The sequence below is a fragment of the Callithrix jacchus genome, chromosome 6 (genome assembly GCF_049354715.1).
Source record: "Callithrix jacchus isolate 240 chromosome 6, calJac240_pri, whole genome shotgun sequence".
NCBI classification, from domain to species: domain Eukaryota; kingdom Metazoa; phylum Chordata; class Mammalia; order Primates; family Cebidae; genus Callithrix; species Callithrix jacchus.
In genome coordinates this window covers 20,020,604-20,042,956 of record NC_133507.1, presented here as the reverse complement: position 1 = coordinate 20,042,956, position 22,353 = coordinate 20,020,604, and the positions used below count along the sequence as shown (strand labels likewise).

The 22,353-nt window shown below is 44.6% G+C and overlaps 1 protein-coding gene across 1 annotated transcript; it reads left to right on the top strand.

The window, feature by feature from the left end:
• Window positions 1-1,332: 1,332 nt before the first annotated feature.
• On the top strand, window positions 1,333-21,321 carry LOC144576598 (uncharacterized). Its single transcript, XM_078326823.1, has 3 exons — window positions 1,333-1,482; window positions 3,974-4,096; window positions 20,272-21,321. The coding sequence occupies exons 1-3, from the start codon at window positions 1,336-1,338 to the stop codon at window positions 20,710-20,712; spliced, it is 711 nt and encodes a 236-aa protein (XP_078182949.1). The 5' UTR covers window positions 1,333-1,335; the 3' UTR covers window positions 20,713-21,321.
• The last annotated feature ends 1,032 nt before the right edge of the window (window positions 21,322-22,353 follow it).

The window sequence follows — 22,353 nt, the reverse complement described above, 5'->3', positions numbered from 1 at the left end:
GAGGCGGGTGGATCACGAGGTCAACAGATCGAGACCATCCTGGTTAACATGGTGAAACCCCGTCTCTACTAAAAATTACAAAAAATTAGCTGGGCACGGTGGTGCGTGCCTGTAATCCCGGCTACTCAGGAGGCTGAGGCAGGAGAATTGCCTGAACCCAGGGGGCGGAGGTTGCGGTGAGCCGAGATTGCGCCATTGCACTCCAGCCTGGGTAACAAGAGCGAAACTCCGTCTCAAAAAAAAAAAAAAAAAAAAAATTTGGTTTTTGTGCTCCCAGTTCTTCGGAAAAAAAGAAAAGACAAAATATTACTTGGGATTTTGATACCTTTTGTGGTTTATCTCCCCTTTTGGGCTGTGAGCTTCATGAAGGCAGTGGTTATATACGATTCCCGAGTAACCACAGTTCCCAGAACGATCTTGAGTATAGAAAGTTCCCAATAAATATCCATTGGAAAATGCACCCTATGTGTGTTGAAGGAATGGTAGAATTGACATCAAACGTATCTTCCACGTTAGCCCTATGGCTGGTAATTCTAAGCGTTTTATAATCCATCACAAAATGTTCTTTTCTTTTTCTAAATTTCACTGAATCAACAGAGTAGACAGGCACATTTTCTTCACTTTAAGGAAAGGCGTTACTATTTTTTAGCTAGGGGCCAGCCCAAAGTGACCTCTGGCTCTCACAGGAGACCCAGGAGCTCCCAGTTTACAGCCCAATAGCACATTTCCCAGAATACTTGGGGCCTCGCCCGCCTCCTCTGGCTACCAACCAGACAGAAGGGGACGTCCTGGGAGTTTGATGCCAAGGGAAGGATGCGGAACGTCTGTTTTCTACTCAGGGCTTCTGCTGGACCCTTCTTATGTCCAGTTAGAGTTGGCCTGGGACCTCGCCGCGCAAACACCCAGCAGGCTCCGGCCGCCGAGATGGGGTGGAAGGGTGGGCAGAAGAGAGGCCGCAGAGGCCAAAGGGCTGAGCTGCTCCGTGCTGGGGAGGGGCGATGTGCCAGAGGGCAGGAGACCTCGCTGTGGGCACAAGGCTGCTCAGAGGTAGGCGTGGGAGGCCAGAAGATCCGCATCTGCAGATCCCACACTGGGGGAACAACATTTAGATCCCTCCGCAACAAACAGGTTCCTGGGGCCGGTAGCTCGAGAATTGGGTTTAGTACTTGTCAACGCTTCGAACTGTGCATCCACGGCTGCGAGTCCTTTGAGGTCTTGCTCAGGACTATGTTTCCCAGAAGACTCGGCGGCAATTGACAGCTCTGTCAGCCTATGGACAGAGAAGAATTCTAGTCATGGAAACTGAACAGCCAATAGCAAGAGGACAGGGGCAGTATGTTCCGGAGTCTCACCTGTGTCCCCACAGCCCTGTCACGAATCCCCGTCGGGTTCTGGGAGGGACTGCCTCGGGGTGGCGGGCCGGGTGCTGCTCGGCGGTGGAGGCCTCACTTCCTGCTCCATCCCTGGCTGGGCCCTGGGGCGGTGAGTGATCCCGGGAGGGAGACGGCGGCGGCCGCGGCGTGCTGCTGAGGGGCGTGGAGGGGGCTTACCTGCCACCCCGACGTTTTCTCAGCGGGGTTCCCGCCCTGGCCTTTGGGAGACCCCGGGTCTTGCTGGGGTGCGGGAGAGGTAGCCCCGGTCTCTTTCCCATCGTTGGGTTAAGTCACTCTCCGTTGGCTTCCTGGCTTCTCGGCAGTGGTCCCGGGTTTCAGCTGACCTTTGTGACCCTCTAACCGAAGCACCCGGGTTCGGGTCTCAGCACCGAGAAAAAGGGCGACGGCCCCACGCGTGCGGTCACGTTCCTATTAATAAACCCCGTGTACGCGCTGCACCTTCTCACAACGGCGCTTAGTCACAGCCCCTCAGCGCTGGGGGCCTTTGGGGTCACCTGTGCATGGGGAAGGGGACGGGCAGGGAAATAGGGCTGCTATGACCGAGGCTCAGAAGTCTTCCCGTGGCGCTGCTCCCGCAAGTGAGCAGCTTTCGGCTGTGTTTGGTCATGAATATAGAAATAAATATTATACTCACAACTGTTTTGTTTTGTTTTCGAGATGGGGTCTTGCTCTGTCGCCCAGGCTAGAGTGCAGTGGCCCGATCTCGGCTCTCTGCAACCTCTGCCTCCCAGGTTCAAGCGATTCTCTTGCTCTCAGTCTCCTGAGTAGCTGGGATTACAGACACGTGCTACCACACCCGCTTAATTTTTGTGTTTTTAGTAGAGACCGGATTTCGGTTGATCTCAAACTCTTGACCTCATGATCCTCCTGCCTCGGCCTCCCAAAGTGCCGGATTACAAGTGTGAGCCATTGCTCCCGGTCATTACTCAAAACTCTTATTACAATTTCTACTTTTGAATTACATTACTGTTAAAGTTTTAAACCAGAGAGATGGTTTTTAGATCCTTAAAAACTCAATACTTTATAAATGACCTGACCAATAATAATGTCTGTAAATACATAAATATTTCCCCTGAAAGTGTGTGTGTGTGTGTGTGTGTGTGTGTGTGTGTGTGTGTGGTGCTTTGTTTGTGGTAAATAGGTGCTTTGTTTGTGGTGGGACAAAAGATGTGAAAGAGTAAAACTTCTTCACTCCATTCTGGTCCTTCCTCCTCTGAAATGCAATATTCTTTGTAGCAGGTGGTCATGCTGGCTGTTTTTTGTTTTTAATGAAGAGACAAAGGTTCACTCTGTTACTAGGCTCACTGCAGCCTTGCTTGAACTCCTGGGCTCAAGTGATCCTCCCACCTCAGCCTCCTGAGTAGCTGGGACCACAATTGCATGCCACCACACCTGGCTGATTTTTCAAAGTTCTTTGTAGAGAAAAAGGTCTCATTATGTGCTGAGGCTGGTGTATTAGAAACTTTTTAAAGGAAAAAAACATGATCTTAATTTCTTTGTGGCTCCTATGCCTAGCAACATATTGATTGCTGAATAAATGACTGATCCATCCAGTAAACGACTGACAATCCTCCAAAAAGTAACTTTTTTGTGATACTGTCAGCTTATTAATATATGAATGGTTGGTTTCGGCTCCTAAGAGTTGTGTTTTGTGCTTATCCCCATTGACTTTCACTTATTTTTACAACCTATCCATGTCTATTTTTTTTAAATTCCGTATCTTTTTCAGTCTTATTTCTGACTCCATTAAAATCTTAAAATAGAATGGCATCCAACACAGTTTCCTTTGGAGTTCTGCATAATCTGTCCCTTGAGGTTGTCCCCAGATCTGCAAGCCCAGAAGTGAGCTATTCTCATAACTAATATGAGTATAGTTAAGTCCGCGACTTCCTAGCTTGCTGAGGAAAATGTAGCAGGAGAGAATCAAAAGCTCTCCAGAAATCAAATTATACCTGCCAATTCTCTCCTTAGTTTACCTTGTTCATTGTGGACAGTTTGTTCCTCAAAAAGTTAATGTATCTAAAAGACTAGCTTCTGTCTATGTGTTTGGGAGGCCTAGGTCTCTCTTAGTAATGGGAAAGTTGGCCAGGAGAAGACGTATGTAAAAACAGACATAAGGGCCGGGCGCGGTGGCTCAAGCCTGTAATCCCAGCACTTTGGGAGGCCGAGACGGGTGGATCACGAGGTCGAGAGATCGAGACCATCTTGGTCAACATGGTGAAACCCCGTCTCTACAGAAAATACAAAAAATTAGCTGGGCATGGTGGCGCGTGCCTGTAATCCCAGCTACTCGGGAGGCTGAGGCAGGAGAATTGCCTGAACCCAGGAGGCAGAGGTTGCGGTGAGCAGAGATCACGCCATTGCACTCCAGCCTGGGAAACAAGAGCGAAACTCCGTCTCAAAAAAAAAAAAAAAAAAAACCAGACATAAAAGCAACCCTCTGTGGTTGACAGAATTTACCTCAGGACAATTCTGGTCAGCAGTGGGGGTTGTTTCTGTACACTGGTGGCCATTTTTTGGCTTTCAGACGGTGGTGAGAATAGGGAGCTACTGATGCATATTGAGCTCTCTTGCTTTAGGAACTGATGACCCTCAATGATGTGGCTGGGGACTTCTGGGAAGAGTGGGTTACCTGGACACTGCTTAGAGAATCCTCTTCAGGGATGCCACCCAGCACAGTTAGAAGAATGGGCCATCAAAGGGTAAGAATGCTACTCTCCTTTATTTATGTATTTATTTTGTTTTTTGAGATGGGGTCTGGCTCTGTCATCCAGGCAGTGGCGAAATCTCAATTCACTGCAACCTATGCCTCCCGGGCTCAAGAGATTCTCCCACCTCAACCTCCTGAGTAGCTGGGATGACAGGCATGCGCCATCATGCCCACCTAATGTTTTGTATTTTTAGTAGAGACAGAACTTTGCTATGTTGGCCAGGCTGGTCTCAAACTCCTGGCCAACATAGCAAAGCTCAAGTAATCAACTTGACTCAGCCTCCCAAAAGTGCTGGGATTACCGGTACCACCACGCCTGGCCACTACTCTCCTTTAATTTGAGACATAGATATTTTGAGAGGGCCCAGGTCTGTGTGGTCTCTGGTATGTTGCTGTCTTAGAGCTCCAGACCTCTGTAAGATTAATTGTTGCCTCCTTGGCAGAAAAAGAATGACTTCTTTATGCATTTTATGGTTGCAGATGTCTTAGCTATTTATTGTCTTTTTAATATCTCACCTAAACTTTTTCTTTTTTTTTTTTTTTTGAGACGGAGTTTTGCTCTTTTTACCCAGGCTGGAGTGCAATGGTGCGATCTCTGCTCACCGCAACCTCCGCCTCCTGGGTTCAGGCAATTCTCCTGCCTCAGCCTCCTGAGTAGCTGGGATTACAGGCACGTGCCACCATGTGCAGCTAATTTTTTGTATTTTTAGTAGAGATGGGGTTTCACCATGTTGACCAGGATGGTCTTGATCTCTTGACTTCGTGATCCACCCGCCTCGGCCTCCCAAAGTGCTGGGATTACAGGCTTGAGCCACCGCGCCCGGCCTAAACTTTTTGATATATGTATTACTATCCTCCTTTTCCAGCCTGGGTTGGACTCTCACCTCTGCCACTTAACTTCTGAGGTCTTTGTGGAAAAGGAGGTAATTTTTTTCTGTCACTTAAAAACAAACAAACACCTCCAATGCTCTTTCTTAAATACCATGGCTACCCTTCCACCTGCTTTACTTCTTTTGTGTTGTGTGAGTGTGTGTGTGTGTGTGTGTGTGTGTAAGTCTTGCTCTGTCGCCCAGGCTGGAGTGTCATTGCATGATCTGAGCTCACTGCAACCTCTGCCTCCTGGGTTCAAGCAATTCCTGGATAATTTTTTGTATTTTTAGTAGAAATGGGGTTTTGCCATATTGGCCAGGCTAGTCTTGAACTCCTGACCTCAAGTGATCCACCCATTTTGGCCTCCTAAAGTACTGGGATTACAGGCATGAGCGACTGTGCCTGGTTTTAATTTTTTGTGTTCTTAGTAGAGTTGAGGTTTCACCATGTTGGCCAGGGTGGTCTCAAACTCTTGACTTCAGGTGATCCGTTGGCCTTGGCCTCCCCAAGTGCTGGGATTAGGGGCGTGAGCCACTGTGCCTGGCCTACTTCATCTATTTTACAAGTAATGTATACTTATTAAAGAAAAAGACAAGCAAAATGAAAACAAATGCTATCCCTAATACTACCATTGAATAGTTACTATCCTACCAGCATTTTTCTTTCTTTTTTTTTTGAGGCAGAGTTACACTCCTGTTACCTACCAGCATTTTTCTAAGTATTTATACAATTTTAAAACAAGCACATAAGAATAATATTGGGATTATACTGTACAGTCAACTGTACATTCTACTTTCTTCCATGTTGTGAGTATATTTTGAAAATAATAAATTCTTTACATCACTTAAAATAACCACCTAGTATTTTGTTTTATGGAATACAATATTATTTTGTTGATTAAGTCAAACATTAGATTGAACCATATATCTGACCATTTTTTACCTAAATAGCAATTGTCTGTAGTCTCAGCTACTTGCAGGCTGAGGCAGAAGGATCCCTTGGCCCAGGAGTTTGAGGCTGCAGTGAGTTATATAATTATTGCTTTGTTGTGAGGCTGGAGTGCAATGGCGCGATCTCGGCTCACCGCAACCTCCCCCTCCTGGGTTCAGGCAATTCTCCTGCCTCAGCCTCCTGAGTAGCTGGGATTACAGGCACGCACCACCATGCCCAGCTAATTTTTTGTATTTTTAGTAGAGACGGGGTTTCACCATGTTGACCAGGATGGTCTCGATCTCTTGACTTCGTGATCCACCTGCCTAGGCCTCCCAAAGTGCTGGGATTACAGGCATGAGCCACTGCGCCTGGCCTAGCTTATTTTTTTAAAGTATTTTTAATTGAAATATAATTTTATCATTTCCTTAGTATTCTCAGAATTAGAATTGCTAGGTCAAAGTATAGATACATTTCTAAGGTATTTAATACTTTGCAAAATACCTTCCAAGAAGATTGAATCAATTCATTTATTCCCATTAGCATTATATGAAAGTATCTTTCACAGTGGCTATTATAATTTTAAGTCTGGGGCTGGCTGTGGTGGCTCACACCTGTAATCCCAGCACTTTGGGAGGCTGAAGCAGGAGGATCAGTTGAGCTCTGGAGTTCCAAGACCAGCCTGGGCAACATAATGAGACCCTGTCGCTACAAAAAATTACATTCGCCAGGTGTAGGGGCTTGTGCCTGTGGTCCCAGCTACTTGGGAGGCTGAAGTGAGAGAATCACTTGAGCCAGGAGCTTGAGGATGCAGTGAACTGTGATTGTACCAGTGCTCTCCAGCCTGGGTTTCAGAGCAACAGCCCATCTCACAAACAAATACACACAAAAAAAAGAGCCTGGGAAAAATGGCAAATAGCAGTGATAGTTAACGTTTATTGAAGTCTTTTTTTTTTATTTTGTTTTTGGAGACAGAGTCTTACTCTGTCGCCCAGACTGGAGTGCAGTGGCGCAATCTTGGCTCACTGCAACCTCCGCCTCCCACTTTCAAGCAATTCTCCTGCCTCAGCCTCCAGAGTAGCTGGGATTACAGGTGTGCATCACCACACCTGGCTAATTTTTGCATTTTTAGTAGATACAGGGTTTCTCCATGTTGGCCAGGCTGTTCTTGATCTCCTGGCCTCAAGTGATCCACCTGCCTTGGCCTCCCAAACTGCTGGGATTACAGCTGTGAGCTACTGCACCTGGCCAGTGGATCTTATTCTTATCCCTATTTTATTGATGAAGACATTGTTATATAATTATTGCTTTGAAATTACTGAAACACTGAGTTTAAGTAACTTTCTTGAGGCCCCACAGCTTGTAAGAGGCAAGATTATGAGTCAAACCCAGGCAGTGTGACCCTTGAGTTTGCACTCATTACCTCTACACTATATTGCCTCAGTGTATCATTGTTGTAACTTGAATTTCTTTTATTATAGAGAGGTTAAACATTTTTCATATATTTACAGGCTACTTAACAAGTGTTTGTCTTTTTCTCATGGCTTCTTTGACTGCTCCAATTCTGGGAAAGTTTTAAAGCCCAACTTTATAGTTAACTTCCTTCATTCTTTCTAAGGGTGAGGTCGTGGCAGCTCTGTTTCTGATAAAATCCTCTCTATATTTAGCTTTAGACTTACACATTCAGAAATAGTTATTGTGTTTACTTCAGACTTTCTGTCACCTGAGTCTTTTTTTTTTTTTAATAAAATGAAAGGGGCTTTTTCTTTTCAGCTTTTGGGGAAATCACCTTGTTTTATCACTTTACCATGGCTGTACTTTTAATGAGACCAAATACACATTAGAGTTCCTGGGGTGTTTCCTACCTAGGCATGGGGTAGGGCTTGGATTTTGGTCAGGCCTCATGTGACTGGCTCAGACTCACATCCTGTGCTTACATTCCTGTGTAGAATTTCTAGACCTAGAGTAGTCTCCCAGCTGGAGCAGAAAGAAGAGGCATGGGTTCTACCACTCCAAAACTCTGAGGCAAGGAAGATCCTGAGGGAAAGCCACACAGGTGAGATGCGAGTGCTCCCAGTGGAAGGAAAGCTAGCATTTCAGCCTTCTTGAGATGAAGAATTTGGAATGCTGCCCTAGACTTTTCTTCTTACTAGCAGACATTTAAAATGGACTTGGTGGTCAGTAGTTGACTCAATAACGTCTTCATTTTTTTTTTTTTTGAGACGGAGTTTCGCTCTTGTTACCCAGGCTGGAGTACAATGGAACGATGGCACGATCTCGGCTCACCGCAACCTCTGCCTCCTGGGTTCAGGCAATTCTCCTGCCTCAGCTTCTTGAGTAACTGGGATTACAAGTATGCGCCACCATGCCTGGCTAATTTTGTATGTTTAGTAGAGACGGGGTTTCATCATGTTGTCCAGGTGGCTCTTGAACTCCTGACCTCAGGTGATCCACCTGCCTCAACCTCCCAAAGTGCTGGGATTACAGGCAAGAGCCACCATGCCTGGCCACCTGTTACTTTGATTTTCATGTTGTTCAGCTATGGTAAAATGTGAACTCTGGAAGCGTAATGTGCAATTTGCTTTGTGGCCCCACCAGTCCCCTCTCTCCTCCCTGTCTTCCTGCCCATCCTCCCCCAGCCATGAGCAGGGAATATTTCAGTGCTATTGCTGAGAGTGGAGGTAACCCTTTCCATAGTTTTCTTTTGTTTCTACCTCATGACTAGAGATTCGCTTCTTGAATGTGCTCCACACATCCGTTCTTTCTCACTCCAAAATTGAGGTCATCACCAAGCCCCATTAATTTTACCTCCCAGATTCCTCTTGAACCTGTCTTGTCACACTTGACCATCTTCCCTGCCACTTTTCAGTCCCAAACAACCAGACTCTCTTACCTGAATTCCTGTAGCAGCCTCCAAACTGATCTTCCTGATACTATTTTTGCTCTGAAAAAACTCACAGAAACCAGAGTAATCTTTTAAAATCCTAAATCAGGCCGGGCTCACACCTGTAATCTCAGCACTTTGGGAGGCTGAGGCAGGCAGATCACCTGAGGTTGGGAGTTTGAGACCAGCCTAACCAACACAGAGGGACCCCATCTCTACTAAAAATGCAAAATGAGCTGGGTGTGGTGGCGCATACCTGTAATTCCAGTTACTCGGGAAGCAGAGGCAGGAGAATCACTTAAACCCGGGAGGTGGAGGTTGCAGTGAGCCGAGGCGCCATTGCACTCCAGCCTGTGCAACCAGAGGAAAACTACGTCTCAAATAAATAAATAAGTAAAAATAAAATCCTAAATTGATTCACATTACTTCTCAGCAGCTTTCCATTGCTTTTAGAATGAAGACCCAAATCCTTACCCAGTCCTAAGAGACCCTTGTGGTTTTGTCCCCTCAGACTCCAGCCTCTTCTGATGTCCCCTTCCCTCTCTCTCTTGCCTCACTCAGCACTCTTGAATACTCTGCTCCTTGGTCATGCCAAGGTTGTGTGCTCTTTAGAGCCTTGGTACTAACTGTTCCCTTGGCCCAGAATGTTCGTCATCCAGACCTTTGCATTGCCTCCTATTTGTCAACCAGGTTTCAGCCTAAACGCATATCCTCAGGAAGACTTCCCTGACTATCCCATCTAAATTAGTCACCCTCCATCACATTATCCTTACACCTCCATCAGAGTCCTTACACCTGTCTGATCATTTATTAATTGATTTGTTTTTGGTAAACCCCACAAAAGGTGAGAGTCATTTCTCTTGTTTCCATTCTTTCCATGGCACTTAAAACAGTGCCTGGCACACAGTGGGTACTTAAGTAATGCTTACTGGATGGATTGAGTGCATGCCCACAGGCAAGGATCTCATTGCACTGGAAAAGTAGCAGAGTGAGACTAAACTGGACAAGGGAGCAAAGGTCACACCAAGGAAGTTCTTAGCTGCCAAACTGGGGAGTTTGGATCTTACTCCCTGGGGAAAAGGGTGCGGCTGGTGGTTTTATAGGAGAGGAGAGGCGTGATCAGCACTCAAGAAGGTCAATTTGGCCGCTGGGTGTAGGCCATATTACAGAGAAAAAAACTGAAGGCTTTGAGACAATCCATGATGTAAAGGGCTTAGCACAGTGCCTGGCATGTAGTGAGTCTCCAGTGAGTCACTGTTATCAACAACCACCTGGGAAGGCACCACAACAAAAAAATCTCTAACCTGTCTTTCACCTTGAAATAATTCTTCCTAGACCCTATCCTCGCATTCCTTCTCTGCCCCTTTTGTCAAACTTCCACTCACAAGTAGATATTCTCAGGGCTATCATGCCTAGGCCCTTTTAAATAGGACTACCTACCCTAGCATACTTCTTAAACTGGATGCTCAAAGGTCTTCTAGGGCTGAGCATGATGGCTCACACCTGTAATCCCAGCACTTTGGGAGGCCAAAGCCAGAGGATTGCTTGAGCCCAGTAGTTCAAGACCAGCCTGGGCAACATAGGCAGACCCTGTCTCTACAAAAAATAATTTTAACAAATTAACCAGGCGTGGTGATGTGTGCCTGTAGTCCCAAGTACTTGGGAGGCTGAGGTGGGAGGATTGCGGATTGCCTGACCCTTGGGTGACATGCCAGATTAGGTGACAGAGCTAGACCTTGTCTCTTTAAAAAAAAAAAAAAACAGGCGTGATGGCTCACACCTGTAATCTCAGCACTTTGGGAGGCCAAGGTGGGCTGGTCACCTGAGGTTGGGAGTTCAAAACCAGCCTGGCCAATATAGTGAAACCCCGCCTCTACTAAAAATACAAAATTAGCCAGGCGTGGTGGCACATGCCTGTAATCCCAGCTACTTGGGAGGCTGAGGTAGGAGAGAATCACTTGAACCTGGGAGGTGGAATGAGCCAAGATCGTGCCATTGCACTCCAGCCTGGGCAACTAGAGCAAAACTCCTTCTCAAAAAAACCAAAAAAGCCTGAATTTCCACATTTGAAGGTCTCTTGTTAGTCTTCCTTTAATTCAACAGCTCTTTACTGTTTGATGCCATTTACATATGTTTATTTATTTATTATTTTTTAGAGATGGGGTCTTGATCTATTGCTGAGGCTGGAGTACAGTGGTACGATCGTGGCCCACTGCAGCCTCAGCCTCCCAGACTCAAGCCATCCTCCTGTCTCAGCCTCCCAGACTCAAGCCATCCTCCTGTCTCAGCCTCCTGAGTGGCAGCTAGGACTACAAGCACAAGCCACCATGCCCAGCCTTTTAAAATTTTTGGTTGAGGCTGGGCACGGTGGCTCATGCCTGTAATCCCAGCACTTTGGGAAGCCAAGACGGGTAGATCACCTGAGATCAGAAGTTCCAGCCCAGCCTGGAACATGGTAAAACCTCTTCTCTACTAAAAATACAAAAATTAGCCAGGAGTGGTGGTGGGCACCTGTAATCCCAGCTACTCAGGAGGCTGAGACAGGAGAATCCCTTGAACCTGGGAGACAGAAGTTGTAGTGAGCCAGGATCACGCCATTGCACTCCAGCCTGGGTGACAAGAGCGAGAATCCATTCCAAAAAAAAAAAAAGAATTTTGGTAGATACAGGGTCCCCTTATGGTGCCCAGGCTCCCAGGCTGGTGTTGAACTCCTGACCTCAAGCAGTCCTTCCACCTTGGCCTCCCAAAGCATTGGCATTACAGATGTGAGCCACTGCACCAGGCCCATATGACTTTTTAAAAAAATTCTTTTTTCCACTGGTGATCGTGAGGTTGTGAGATGATTCTCCTACATTTCTGGCTGATTCTCTTCCAGTACCTTCCCTGGCTCCTCTGTTTCTCTGTTTTTGTTTTTTTATTTGTTTTGAGACGAAGTCTTGCTCTGTTGCCCAGGCTGGAGTGCAGCGCCTCAATCTGAGCTCACCAGTTCACTGCAACCTCTGCCTGCCAGGTTCAAGGAATTCTGGATCCTCAGTCTCCAGAGTAGCTGGGACTACAGTCCCAGCTAATTTTTGGTAGAGATGGGGGTTTCGCCGTGTTGGCCAGGCTGATTTCGAACTCCCGCCTCAGGTGATCTGCCCGCCTTAGCCTCCCAAAGTGCTGAGTTTCTAGGCATGAGCCACCACGCCCAGCCTGGCTCCTCTTCTTCCACTCAGATATGCCTGGCCCTGTCAACACTCTGGTTGAGGTCTTCTTTCTTCTTTCTTTTTAGTTCTGCACATTAAACTTATAACTTCAACCATCATTTCTCAGAGCATGGATCTGGCTTAATCTCTCTCCTGAGTTTCAGACCTACAAGTCTAGTTACTCAGAGGAAACTGCCCCAGGATGACCTCCTGCTGCTTCCCAAACCCAGACTCTCCAAATTACTGTCAGTATCTTCCCCTGAAGCATTCCCCCTGGCATTTCTCTTTCTGCCTTCAACTTCCCATTCTCCTACATAGCGCTGCCAACAGCCTCCTAGTCAGCTTGGGTTTCTTTCTTTTTTTTTTAAATATTTTGCTGGTGCCTAGTCACGTAGTCATGTCCTCTACACTTTCTCTTCTTTAAAAAAAATTATAAAAGCACCACGTGCTTGCTGTAAAAATTTCCAAAAAATACAGAAGTGCTCAAAGTGGAAAAAAATGGAAATGCTTTGTCCCTTCCTCATTCCCTCCCCCACCCTCACTCCCCAGATTCAGTGCTCTAATAGTCTGGCATGCCAAGCCTCGTTTCCAGCTCCTCTTTTCCATCCCCACTGCCATCATCTGAACTGAAGGGGTTGTTTTCCATCTAGTCTCCTTGGCTTTTCCTTTCAGTGTAGCTCAGCAGACATTTATTGAGCGCCTTCCACACACCAAGTCTTACCCCCTATCTTAGAGGTTCAAAGACAAATAAGATGGTTAAAGACATCCACATTCCAGAGTTGTTTAACTTTGGGCAAGTTACTTAATCTCTCTGACCCTTACTTCCTTATCTGTAAAATGATGCTAATTTCAGTACCTTCTTCAAGGGTCTGGGCAAGAATTATGAGGTAATCCATGTAAAACTGTACTAACTACCTGGTACATTGTACCTGCTCCATAAATGTCAGTGACAACAATGATAATAATAATTATCTTTGCCTTGGAGGAGTTTATAGTTTAATGAACAGAATTAAAGCAGAAGAATTATATAGGGGAAGAATGATGAGAAAATATTTTTGGAAAAGGAAAACAGTTTAACTAAAATTAAAAGGCCAGTGTAGCGAGTTGGGAAACTGAGAGGTAAGAGCTCGGACTTTGTCCTCTAAGACAGCAATGCCCCATGTGCGAGCCAAAGTCTACCTGCAGCAGTCTTACTTGGGGTAATTGCTCAAAATGAAGATTTAGTGGCCACACCTCCCAGCCAGTTGGTAATTGACATATCCTAATGCTATCCTTCTAGGAAAATGGGCTGAGGACAGTTACGTGCATCAACACAGACAAGCTTCAAACAATATTGAGTACAAAAAGCAAGACAGAGAAATATACATTTAGTAAGAGAACAAATAAGGTAAATGTAAAAAACAGGCAAAACTAAATATATTGCTAAAGCAATAAGGAAACACAAACTAATGAAAATCAAAGGATTTATTCATACAAATGTCACTACAATAGTTAATTGGAATGGGAGAAAAGTATGCAAAGTTTCTATTTCTTTTGTTTTGTTTTGAGAGAGTCTCACTCTGTCACCCAGGCTGGAGTGCAGTGGCACGATCTCAGCCCACGGCAACCTCCGCCTCCTGGATTCAAGCAATGTTCCTCCCTTGGCCTCCTGAGTAGCTGGGATTACAAGCATGCACCACCACACCCAGCTAATTTTTGTAATTTTTTGTTGTTGTTGAGATGGAGTCTCATTCTGTCACCCAAGCTGGAGTGCAATGCTGTGATCTCGGCTCACTGCAACCTCTACCTCCTGAGTTCAAGCGATTCTTCTGCCTCAGCCTCCCAAGTAGGGACTATAGGTGCATGCCATCAAGCCCGGCTAATTTTTTTTTTTTTTTTTAGTAGAGATGGGGTTTCACTGTGTTAGCCAGGATGGTCTCAATCTCCTGACCTTGTGATCTGCCCGCCTTGGCCTCCCAAAGTGCTGGGATTACAGGCGTGAGCCACTGAGCCCAGCTAATTTCTGTAATTTTAGTAGAGATGGGGTTTCGCCATGTTGGCCAGGCTGGTCTTAAGTAATCCACCTACCTCAGCCATTAAAGTTCTGTTTCTTAAGTTGGGTGCTGAATACACAGATTTTCTTTATAAAATAATTATTTAAATTGTTAATATGCATTACTTATATGCTTTTCATTTACAATGTATTTCACAAGCAAAATAAAAGAAAGCAAAAAAACAGAACACTCTCTAGAGAGTGACCTTTTTCACTCAAATCTCCCTGAGTTATACTGAGGGGGAAAAAAGTAATCTGAATTCCTGGGCCAGGAACAGACACTAGATCAGTTCCTTCATTCCCAGTCGGACAGATGCACAAACACTCACACACACTTCCTTATCTTTCCTTCAGCCAAAAGCTCCCAACAAACCCCAAAACACCCTCTGCTCCTTTATGTACATAAATTAGAGCAAATAAATGTTCAGAAGATTATAGGTCCATCTTCCTATAAACATCCAATCTTGGAATCACTTGAGGTCAAGAGTTCAAGATCAGGCTTGCTACCATGGTGAAACCCTGTCTCCACTAAAAATATAAAAAAGTAGCTGGGCAAGGTGGCAAGTGCCTGTAATCCCAGCTACTCGGGAGGCAGGAGAATTGCTTGAACATGGGAGGCAAACGTTGCAGTGAGCTGAGATCGTGCCCTTGCACTCCAGCCTGGGCGACAGAGCGAGACTCTGTCAAAAAAAAAAAAAAAATGCTCATGTGAACATTTTTTTAATCTCCCATTTGAAAATGTTAGATTATTTTCACAGGGTGAGAACATTTTTACACTTCTTCTCCTTACTGATTGCAGAATCTTTTTTTTTTTTTTTCTGAGATGGAGTCTCACTCTGTCCCCAGGCTGGAGCACAGTGACATGCTCTTGGGTCACTGCAACCTCCTTCTCCAGGTTCAAGTGATTCTCCTACCTTAGACTCTCAAGTGGCTGGGATTACAGGCGTGCACCACCATACCCAGCTAACTTTTTGTATTTTTAGTAGAGACGGGGTTTCACCATGATGGCCAAGCTGGTTTCGAACTCCTGACCTCAAGGTCAGGTCTTGGCCTCCCAAAGTGCTAGGATTACAGGCGTAAGCCACTGTGCCAGTCCACTGCGGAATCACTTTTAAAGCAATTGTACCAATTTACAATGTTCCCAACAGTAAATGACTGCTAGTCTCATTACACCGTCATCTGTAAAAAACGTTCTTTCTAATTTAATATGCATGATCCTTACATATTGTTTTAATTTGCATTTCTTTGATTACCCATGAAGTTGAACATTTTTTTCTGTTAGAATCTTTCTTGTATTTCTTCTGTTGTTGGCATTAGTGTGACTCAGAGCAGGATTGAGAATCCAAAATGTGAACATTTGATTTTGAGGAAGTCATTTTTTTCCTGTGTCTTCCTTCCCTCTCTCTGCTTTATTATTTTTTACTTCATGTTCATTTATGGAAATATCAGAAAATTCAATTAAGCAAAGTAAGTTCCACCTTCCAGAGATCACCACTACTGTTTGTTGTATATCCTTTTAAAGTTTTTCTCTGCCAAAAATACTCACAAATATATCGCCTATTCTTTCTGAACCTGTTTCCTCATCTATCAAATGGAATACTTGTCCTTCAAGTTGATAATTAACTGGTGGAAGCATGTGAAAGTATTTTATAAAATGCACGATGTTATACAAATGTAGGTTGCTGCTCTTATGACAAAGAAAACAGTTTTTATTCTGCCGAGCAGAATGGTGACTTTGTTTCCTGACCACAGCCTGCCGTCTCCAGTACAATTTCCTCTCCCTAGAATAGCTTCTTGCTTCAATTCCTCCTGCTGTTCTACTCTCCAAAAAAAACTAATATTAAAATAGAAAAATTAGTGTAAAGAACAACCATGTACCCACTTAGGAAAAGAGTTGGCATTTCTTACTCCTAGGCCTTTATATGTATTTGCTTTTTTCCCTGTCTCTCTATATACATACATATATATTTAGTAAGAGTAAAAATACGGTAGGCCAGGCGCAGTGGCTCACACCTGTAATCTCAGCACTTTGGGAGGCCGAGGTGGGTGGATCACGAGGTCAAGAGATCGAGACCATCCTGATCAACATGGTGAAACCCCAGCTCTACTAAAAATACAAAAAACTTAGCTGGGCATAATGGCACATGCCCGTAGTCCCAGCTACTCGGGAAGCTGAGGCAGGAGAATCGCTTGAATCCAGGAGGCGGAGGTTGCGGTGAGCCTAGATCGCACCATTGCACTCCAGCCTGGGTAACAATAGCGAAACTCTGTCTCAAAAAAAAAAAAATGAGGAAGTGATTAATTTTGCCTGGGGAGGAGGTGACATTTGCATTGGATCTGGGAAGTTCAGTAGGAGTTTCCCAGGCAGTCAATAGGTTAAAAGGTATTCTAAGCAGGAAAACCTCTATTATGGTACTTATCTCAAGATAGCCTGTTAATATTGCTCCACTCCAGCTGGCTTGTAAATTCTTTGCGGTCACGAACCAATTTTGTCTCCCAAAATGGCCATTTAGCTCATGATTTTTGTCATTTATCCATTTCATATTTACTAATTTTATTCACATTTATATTTGCTGACAAAACAGTATTTCCAGCAGCTCATTTTAAATCCAGACAGGCAAGCAAACAAACCGCAATTTAATAGCACTACCTGGGGAAGCCACTGTTAATATAGTGGTGAATATACTTCAGGGCTTTATCTATACCTATGTACATATCCAACTATGTACCTATCTATCTACATTTAAAACAGAATGGTATCATATTTATTAGTCATAATTGGATATTTTCACTTAACCACAATACTGAAATATTGTGCTGCCAGCTTGGACATTTCTTGCCTGCCCACCCTCCCACTGAAGGAACTAACTCCCAGCTCATATTTCTCTATGCTTAATGGTCTGGATCTCCTGATCATAGCTGATTGAAGTAAAGACCAGCATCTAATCTAAGGGCAGCCTATCTGTGGGTGGTGAGAGATGTACCCACAGGGTAGAAAGCTGAGCTGTGTCAATTACACGCACTCTATGGGTTATGGAGTTGGATGGTTGAGATGATCCTCAATGGAGCTGATGATGTGAGGACACCATGACCTTCAATCAAAGCCATGGCAAGGCAAGCCAAAACAAGAGTTGTGAGGGAACAGAAAAAAATAAATGAGGAAGCTGGTTATCAAAGAGTGGAGAGTAGAGCCATTCTGTGGAAAAGCAGAGATGCCCAGAGGAATGCAGGAATGCAACCATGCCTTCAAGCTTTCATTAGTCCTGGTTGGTTTTTGCCACAGTTCCAGTCCATATAGACCTTCATAAAAAGGCACCTCTTCCAGCCTTTGTCCTTTTTTTTTTTTTTTTTGAGACGGAGTTTCGCTCTTGTTACCCAGGCTGGAGTGCAATAGCGCGATCTCGGCTCACCTCAACCTCCGCCTCCTGGGTTCAGGCAATTCTCCTGCCTCAGCCTCCTGAGTAGCTGGGATTACAGGCACACGCCACCATGCCCAGCTAATTTTTTGTATTTTTAGTAGAGACGGGGTTTTACCATGTTGACCAGGATGGTCTCGATCTCTTGACTTCGTGATCCACCCGCCTCGGCCTCCCAAAGTGCTTGGATTACAGGCTTGAGCCACCACGCCCGGCCACGCCTTTTGTCCTTCAGAAGTAAAACTGTGGATATCTGTTTCCTGTAGCCAGTCAAGCCTGACCAGACCAAAGATCATCATTGTTCATGGCTATATGGCATTCTATTGCATATAGCTGCCATCACTGACGTAAACACCTACTGATGCATATTTCAGTAGTTTCCAAGGAGTATCTTCATGGATAATTTTTTCACATTAAATAAAACCGCAATATTTTTATGATACATTCCAAGATAAGCATTTTTTTGGTTGAAGGATAAATGGACAATGTCAAACTGGTCTTTATAAAGACTACATGAATTGGGCTGGGTGCAGTGGCTCACGCCTATAATCCCAGCACTTTGGGAGGCCGAGGCAGGTGAATCACGAGGTCAAGAGATTGAGACCATCCTGGTCAACAGGGTGAAACCCTGTCTCTACTAAAAATACAACAATTAGCTGGGCATGGTGGCACGTGCCTGTAGTCCCAGCTACTCAAGAGGCTGATGCAGGAGGATTGCTTGAACCCAGGAGGCGGAGGTTGTGGTGAGCCGAGATCGTGCCATTGCACTCCAATCTGGGTAACAACAGCGAGCCTCTGCCTCAAAAAAAAAAAAAAGAAAGAAAGACTACATGAATTTATTGCCTATTAACAGTGCATGAGTGGTTGCTTTTTTACCCTTTGCCAATAATGTCAATTAAAAAGACAAAATGTTATCTATTTTTTTGGTAGTGGGGTCTCACTCTGTCTACCTGGGCTGGACCTCAGTGGCAGGATCATGTTCACTGCAGCCCCGATTCTCAGGCTCAAGCAGTCCTCCCACCTCAGCCTTTTGGGTAGCATGCCACCAGGCCTGGCTAACATTTTGTATTTCTGTAAAGATGGGGTTTTGCCATGTTGCCCAGGCTGGTCTTGAACTCCTGGCCTCAAGCAATCCTCTCGCCTCTGCCTCCTAAGTGCTAGGGGATTACAGCCTGAGCCATCATGCCTGGCCAGCATGTTATTATCTTAATATCTGTTTCTCTGAATCTTGAGTTTATTGACCAGGAATGTGGGCTTTGTCATTAGATAGACCCGGGTTTGAGTTCCAGCTCTGCCTCTTGTTGTGTTGGCTTCAGGTAAGTAATCCAGTTCTCCATTTTCCCAAGTGTAAAATAGACATAACAGTAGTTCCATGCAGGATTATTACGAGGATCAGCTGAGAAAATTGTATGAAGCACTTAGTATAGTAAGGTCTCAGTGCAGCTGGTAACTGTCTTAACATCTCTGTGGCTTTCACCTCGGACCAACTTTGTAATTAAATACAGAAAGCCTTAATGGAATAAACAATCAGATTAATATGTTGGAGTTAAGAAGAAATATTTCAATGAGGCATGGTGGCTCATGCCTATAATCCTAGCACTTTGGGAGGCCGAAGTGGGTGGATCACCTGAGGTCAGTAGTTTGAGACCAGCTTGGCCAGCTTTGAGGTTGCAGTGAGCCGAGATCACACTACTGTACTCCAGCCTGGGCAACAGAGTAAGACTCCGTCTCAATTAAAAACAAAAAAATAAGGAGAAATATTTCACATTTTATGTACTTCCAATGTTTAAGACAGTTTGGCCTATTTGAGTGACAGCTTTTTTGTAACTCATTTTAAAGTGTAATTGAGTTAGTTTTAGACTTTGGTTTTTGAGTTGAAACCTTACTAAGTTTACACATGGAATCAGGCCATCTAAGAGAATGTTAGCTTCTTTATGTTTGTATGTTTATAGGAATTGCTAAATTTTGAAAAAGATTTAAATAATTGAATGAATGAAAAAGAAAATCTAACTGAAAATCTAATATAGACATAGTATTATAGGCATAATTTATTCTTTATTTTTAAATTTAATTACTTTTTTGTTTTTTTAAAAAAAGTCTTGCTCTTTTTTGCCCAGGCTAGAGTGTAGGGGCAAAATTTCGGCTCACTGCAACCTCCATCACCTGGATTCAAGCGGTTCTCCTGCCTCAGCCTCTCCAGCAGCTGGGACTACAAGTATGCATCACCATGCTCAGCTAATTTTTTGGTATTTTTTGTAGAAACAGGGTTTTACCAGGTTGACCAGGCTGGTCTTGAACTTCTAACTTCAAGTCTCTGCCTCCCAAAGTGCTGGGATTACAGGTGTGAGCCACTGCGCCTGGCCTAGTAGGCATAATTTAAAATATTTGAAGATGAGTGAGACTCAAAAAAAAATTCGGGAAACTTCAGAGTGCTCCATGTCCTTGCTACCATTGCGGTTGCCTTTCTCAAGAATGCTTGGGCCAAGGAGCAGATGCTGGTCCTGTCCCTCACCACTGGGGGCTTAGCTATAATTCTGACCCCAGTCAGCCTCTACACCAAGTACTCCACCAGGATCAAACAAGCTATGCCCTACAACAACTCAGTGCCCCTCTGAGATGATGGGAACATACTGGATGTGCTCAGCCATCCCCAAGGCTCAAGCTCAGAGTGGCTGAAGAAACTGCAAGCACTTCCACTGACACAGAGGAGACCACATCCCCTTTGGGCCCCAATAAAAATGTGACCCCCCCCCAAATAAACCATTTGGTTTCGGAGAAGTGTTTGGTGAAATGTGCTAGACTTATAAATGGAATAATATAATTTGTTTCTTTCTTTTTTTAAAAAAAAAGACGGGGTTTCACCATGTTGGTCAGGCTGGTCCTGAACTCCCGAACTTAGGTGATCCACCCTCCTTGGCCTCCAAAGTGCTTGGATTACAGGCAAGAATGGGAGGAACGATCCAAGATGGCCGATCGCTAACATCCCGGGATTGCAGCTCTCAGGGAAAGCGCGGAAAACTAGAGGACGCCACACTTTCAGACAAATTCTGGTTGCTCACAGAGCAGAAGATCCCCCAGTGGAGGAAACACACGGGTCACCAGCGCGACTCTTGTGGCCGGCGCAGCGGTTCCTCTGGCACCTCGGCGTGGCAGCTCTTGGAGCACAGTAAACAGGTTCGGAGGACCCGCACGGGTCCCCAGCAGGACACCAGAGCCCGGCGCAGTGGCTGTGATGGCACCTCCGCGCGGCAGCACTCGGCGCAGAGTAAATGGGACCGGTTCCCCCTCTGACTGAGGTTTGGAGCCCAGGGAAGGCAGAGTCGCCTACTACGGACACAAGAAGGAAGCCAGACAGGAGAATCCTGGGCAGAAAAGCACCATCAGTTTTAACCCGCTGCTCTGGCCCTGGGAACTAACAACCTGGACGTCCACTCAACAGACTTAATCTGAAAGTTGGTAATTTCAAAGACGGCAGGAGGATAAATTTACAATGAGGGGAAGAAACCAGCGTAAAAAAGCTGAGAATACTCAAAGTCAGAACGCCTCTCCCTCTAAAGATGATCACAGTTCCACATCAACAATGGAACAAGGCTTGATGGAGAACGAGCGCATCCTGATGACGGAATCACTCTTCAAGGAATGGATAATAACAAACTTCGGTGAGTTAAAAGAACATGTTGTAGCCCAACGTAAAGAAACTAGAAACATTGAAAAAACGTTTGATGAAATCCTATTGAGAATAGACAACTTAGAGAGGAGTATAAGTGAAGTAATGGAACTGAAGAATACAATACAGGAACTCTGAGAAGTATGCACAGGTTTAAACACTCGAATTGTTCAAGCAGAAGAAGGGATATCAGAGGTCAAAGTCCAACTTAATGAAATAAAATGCGAAGAAAAGATTAGAGAAAAAAGGATAAAAAGGAATGAGCAAAGTCTCCAAGAAATGTGGGACTATGTGAAAAGACCAAATTTACATTTGATAGGTGTACCTGAATGCGACGGAGAGAATGAATCCAAGCTGGAAAATACCCTTCAGGATATTATTCAGGAAAATTTTCCTAAACTAGCAAAGCAGGTCAACATTCAACCCCAGGTAATACAGAGAACAACACAAAGATATTCCTCAAGAAGAGCAACCCCAAGGCACATAATCGTTAGATTCACCAGGGTTGAAACGAAGGAGAAAATACTAAGAGCAGCCAGAGAGAGAGGTCAGGTTACCCACAAAGGCAAGCCTAGCAGACTTACAGCAGATCTCTCAGCAGAAACTCTACAAGCCAGAAGAGAGTGGGGGCCAATATTCAACATCCTCAAAGAACAGAACCTTCAGCCCAGAATTTCATATCCAGCCAAACTAAGCTTCACAACTGAAGGAAAAATAAAATCTTTTATGAACAAGCAAGAACTCAGAGATTTTATTACCACCAGGCCTGCTTTACAAGAGCTTCGGAAAGAAGCATTACACACAGAAAGAAACAACCAGTATTAGCCTTTCTAAAAATACACCAAAAGTAAAGAGCACCAACATAAAGAAGAATTTACACCAACGAATGGATAAAACAGCCGGTCAACATCAAATGGCAGTAACCCTAAATATAAATTGACTAAATCCCCCAATCAAAAGACACAGCCAAAACCCAATGGCATGTTACATCCAGACCTGTTTCACATGCAAGGATACACAAAGACTCAAAACAAAGGGATGGAGAAAGATTTACCAACCAAAGGGAGAGCAAAAATAAATAATAAATAAAAAGCAGGAGTTGCAATTCTCGTATCGGAGAAAATAGATTTTAAAGCAACAAAGATATAGTGGTAAAAGGATCAATACAACAACAAGAGCTAACGATCCTAACACCCAGATACGAGACTTAGATTCAATGAGACAGAAAATTAATAAGGATATCAAGGACTCGAACTCAGATCCGG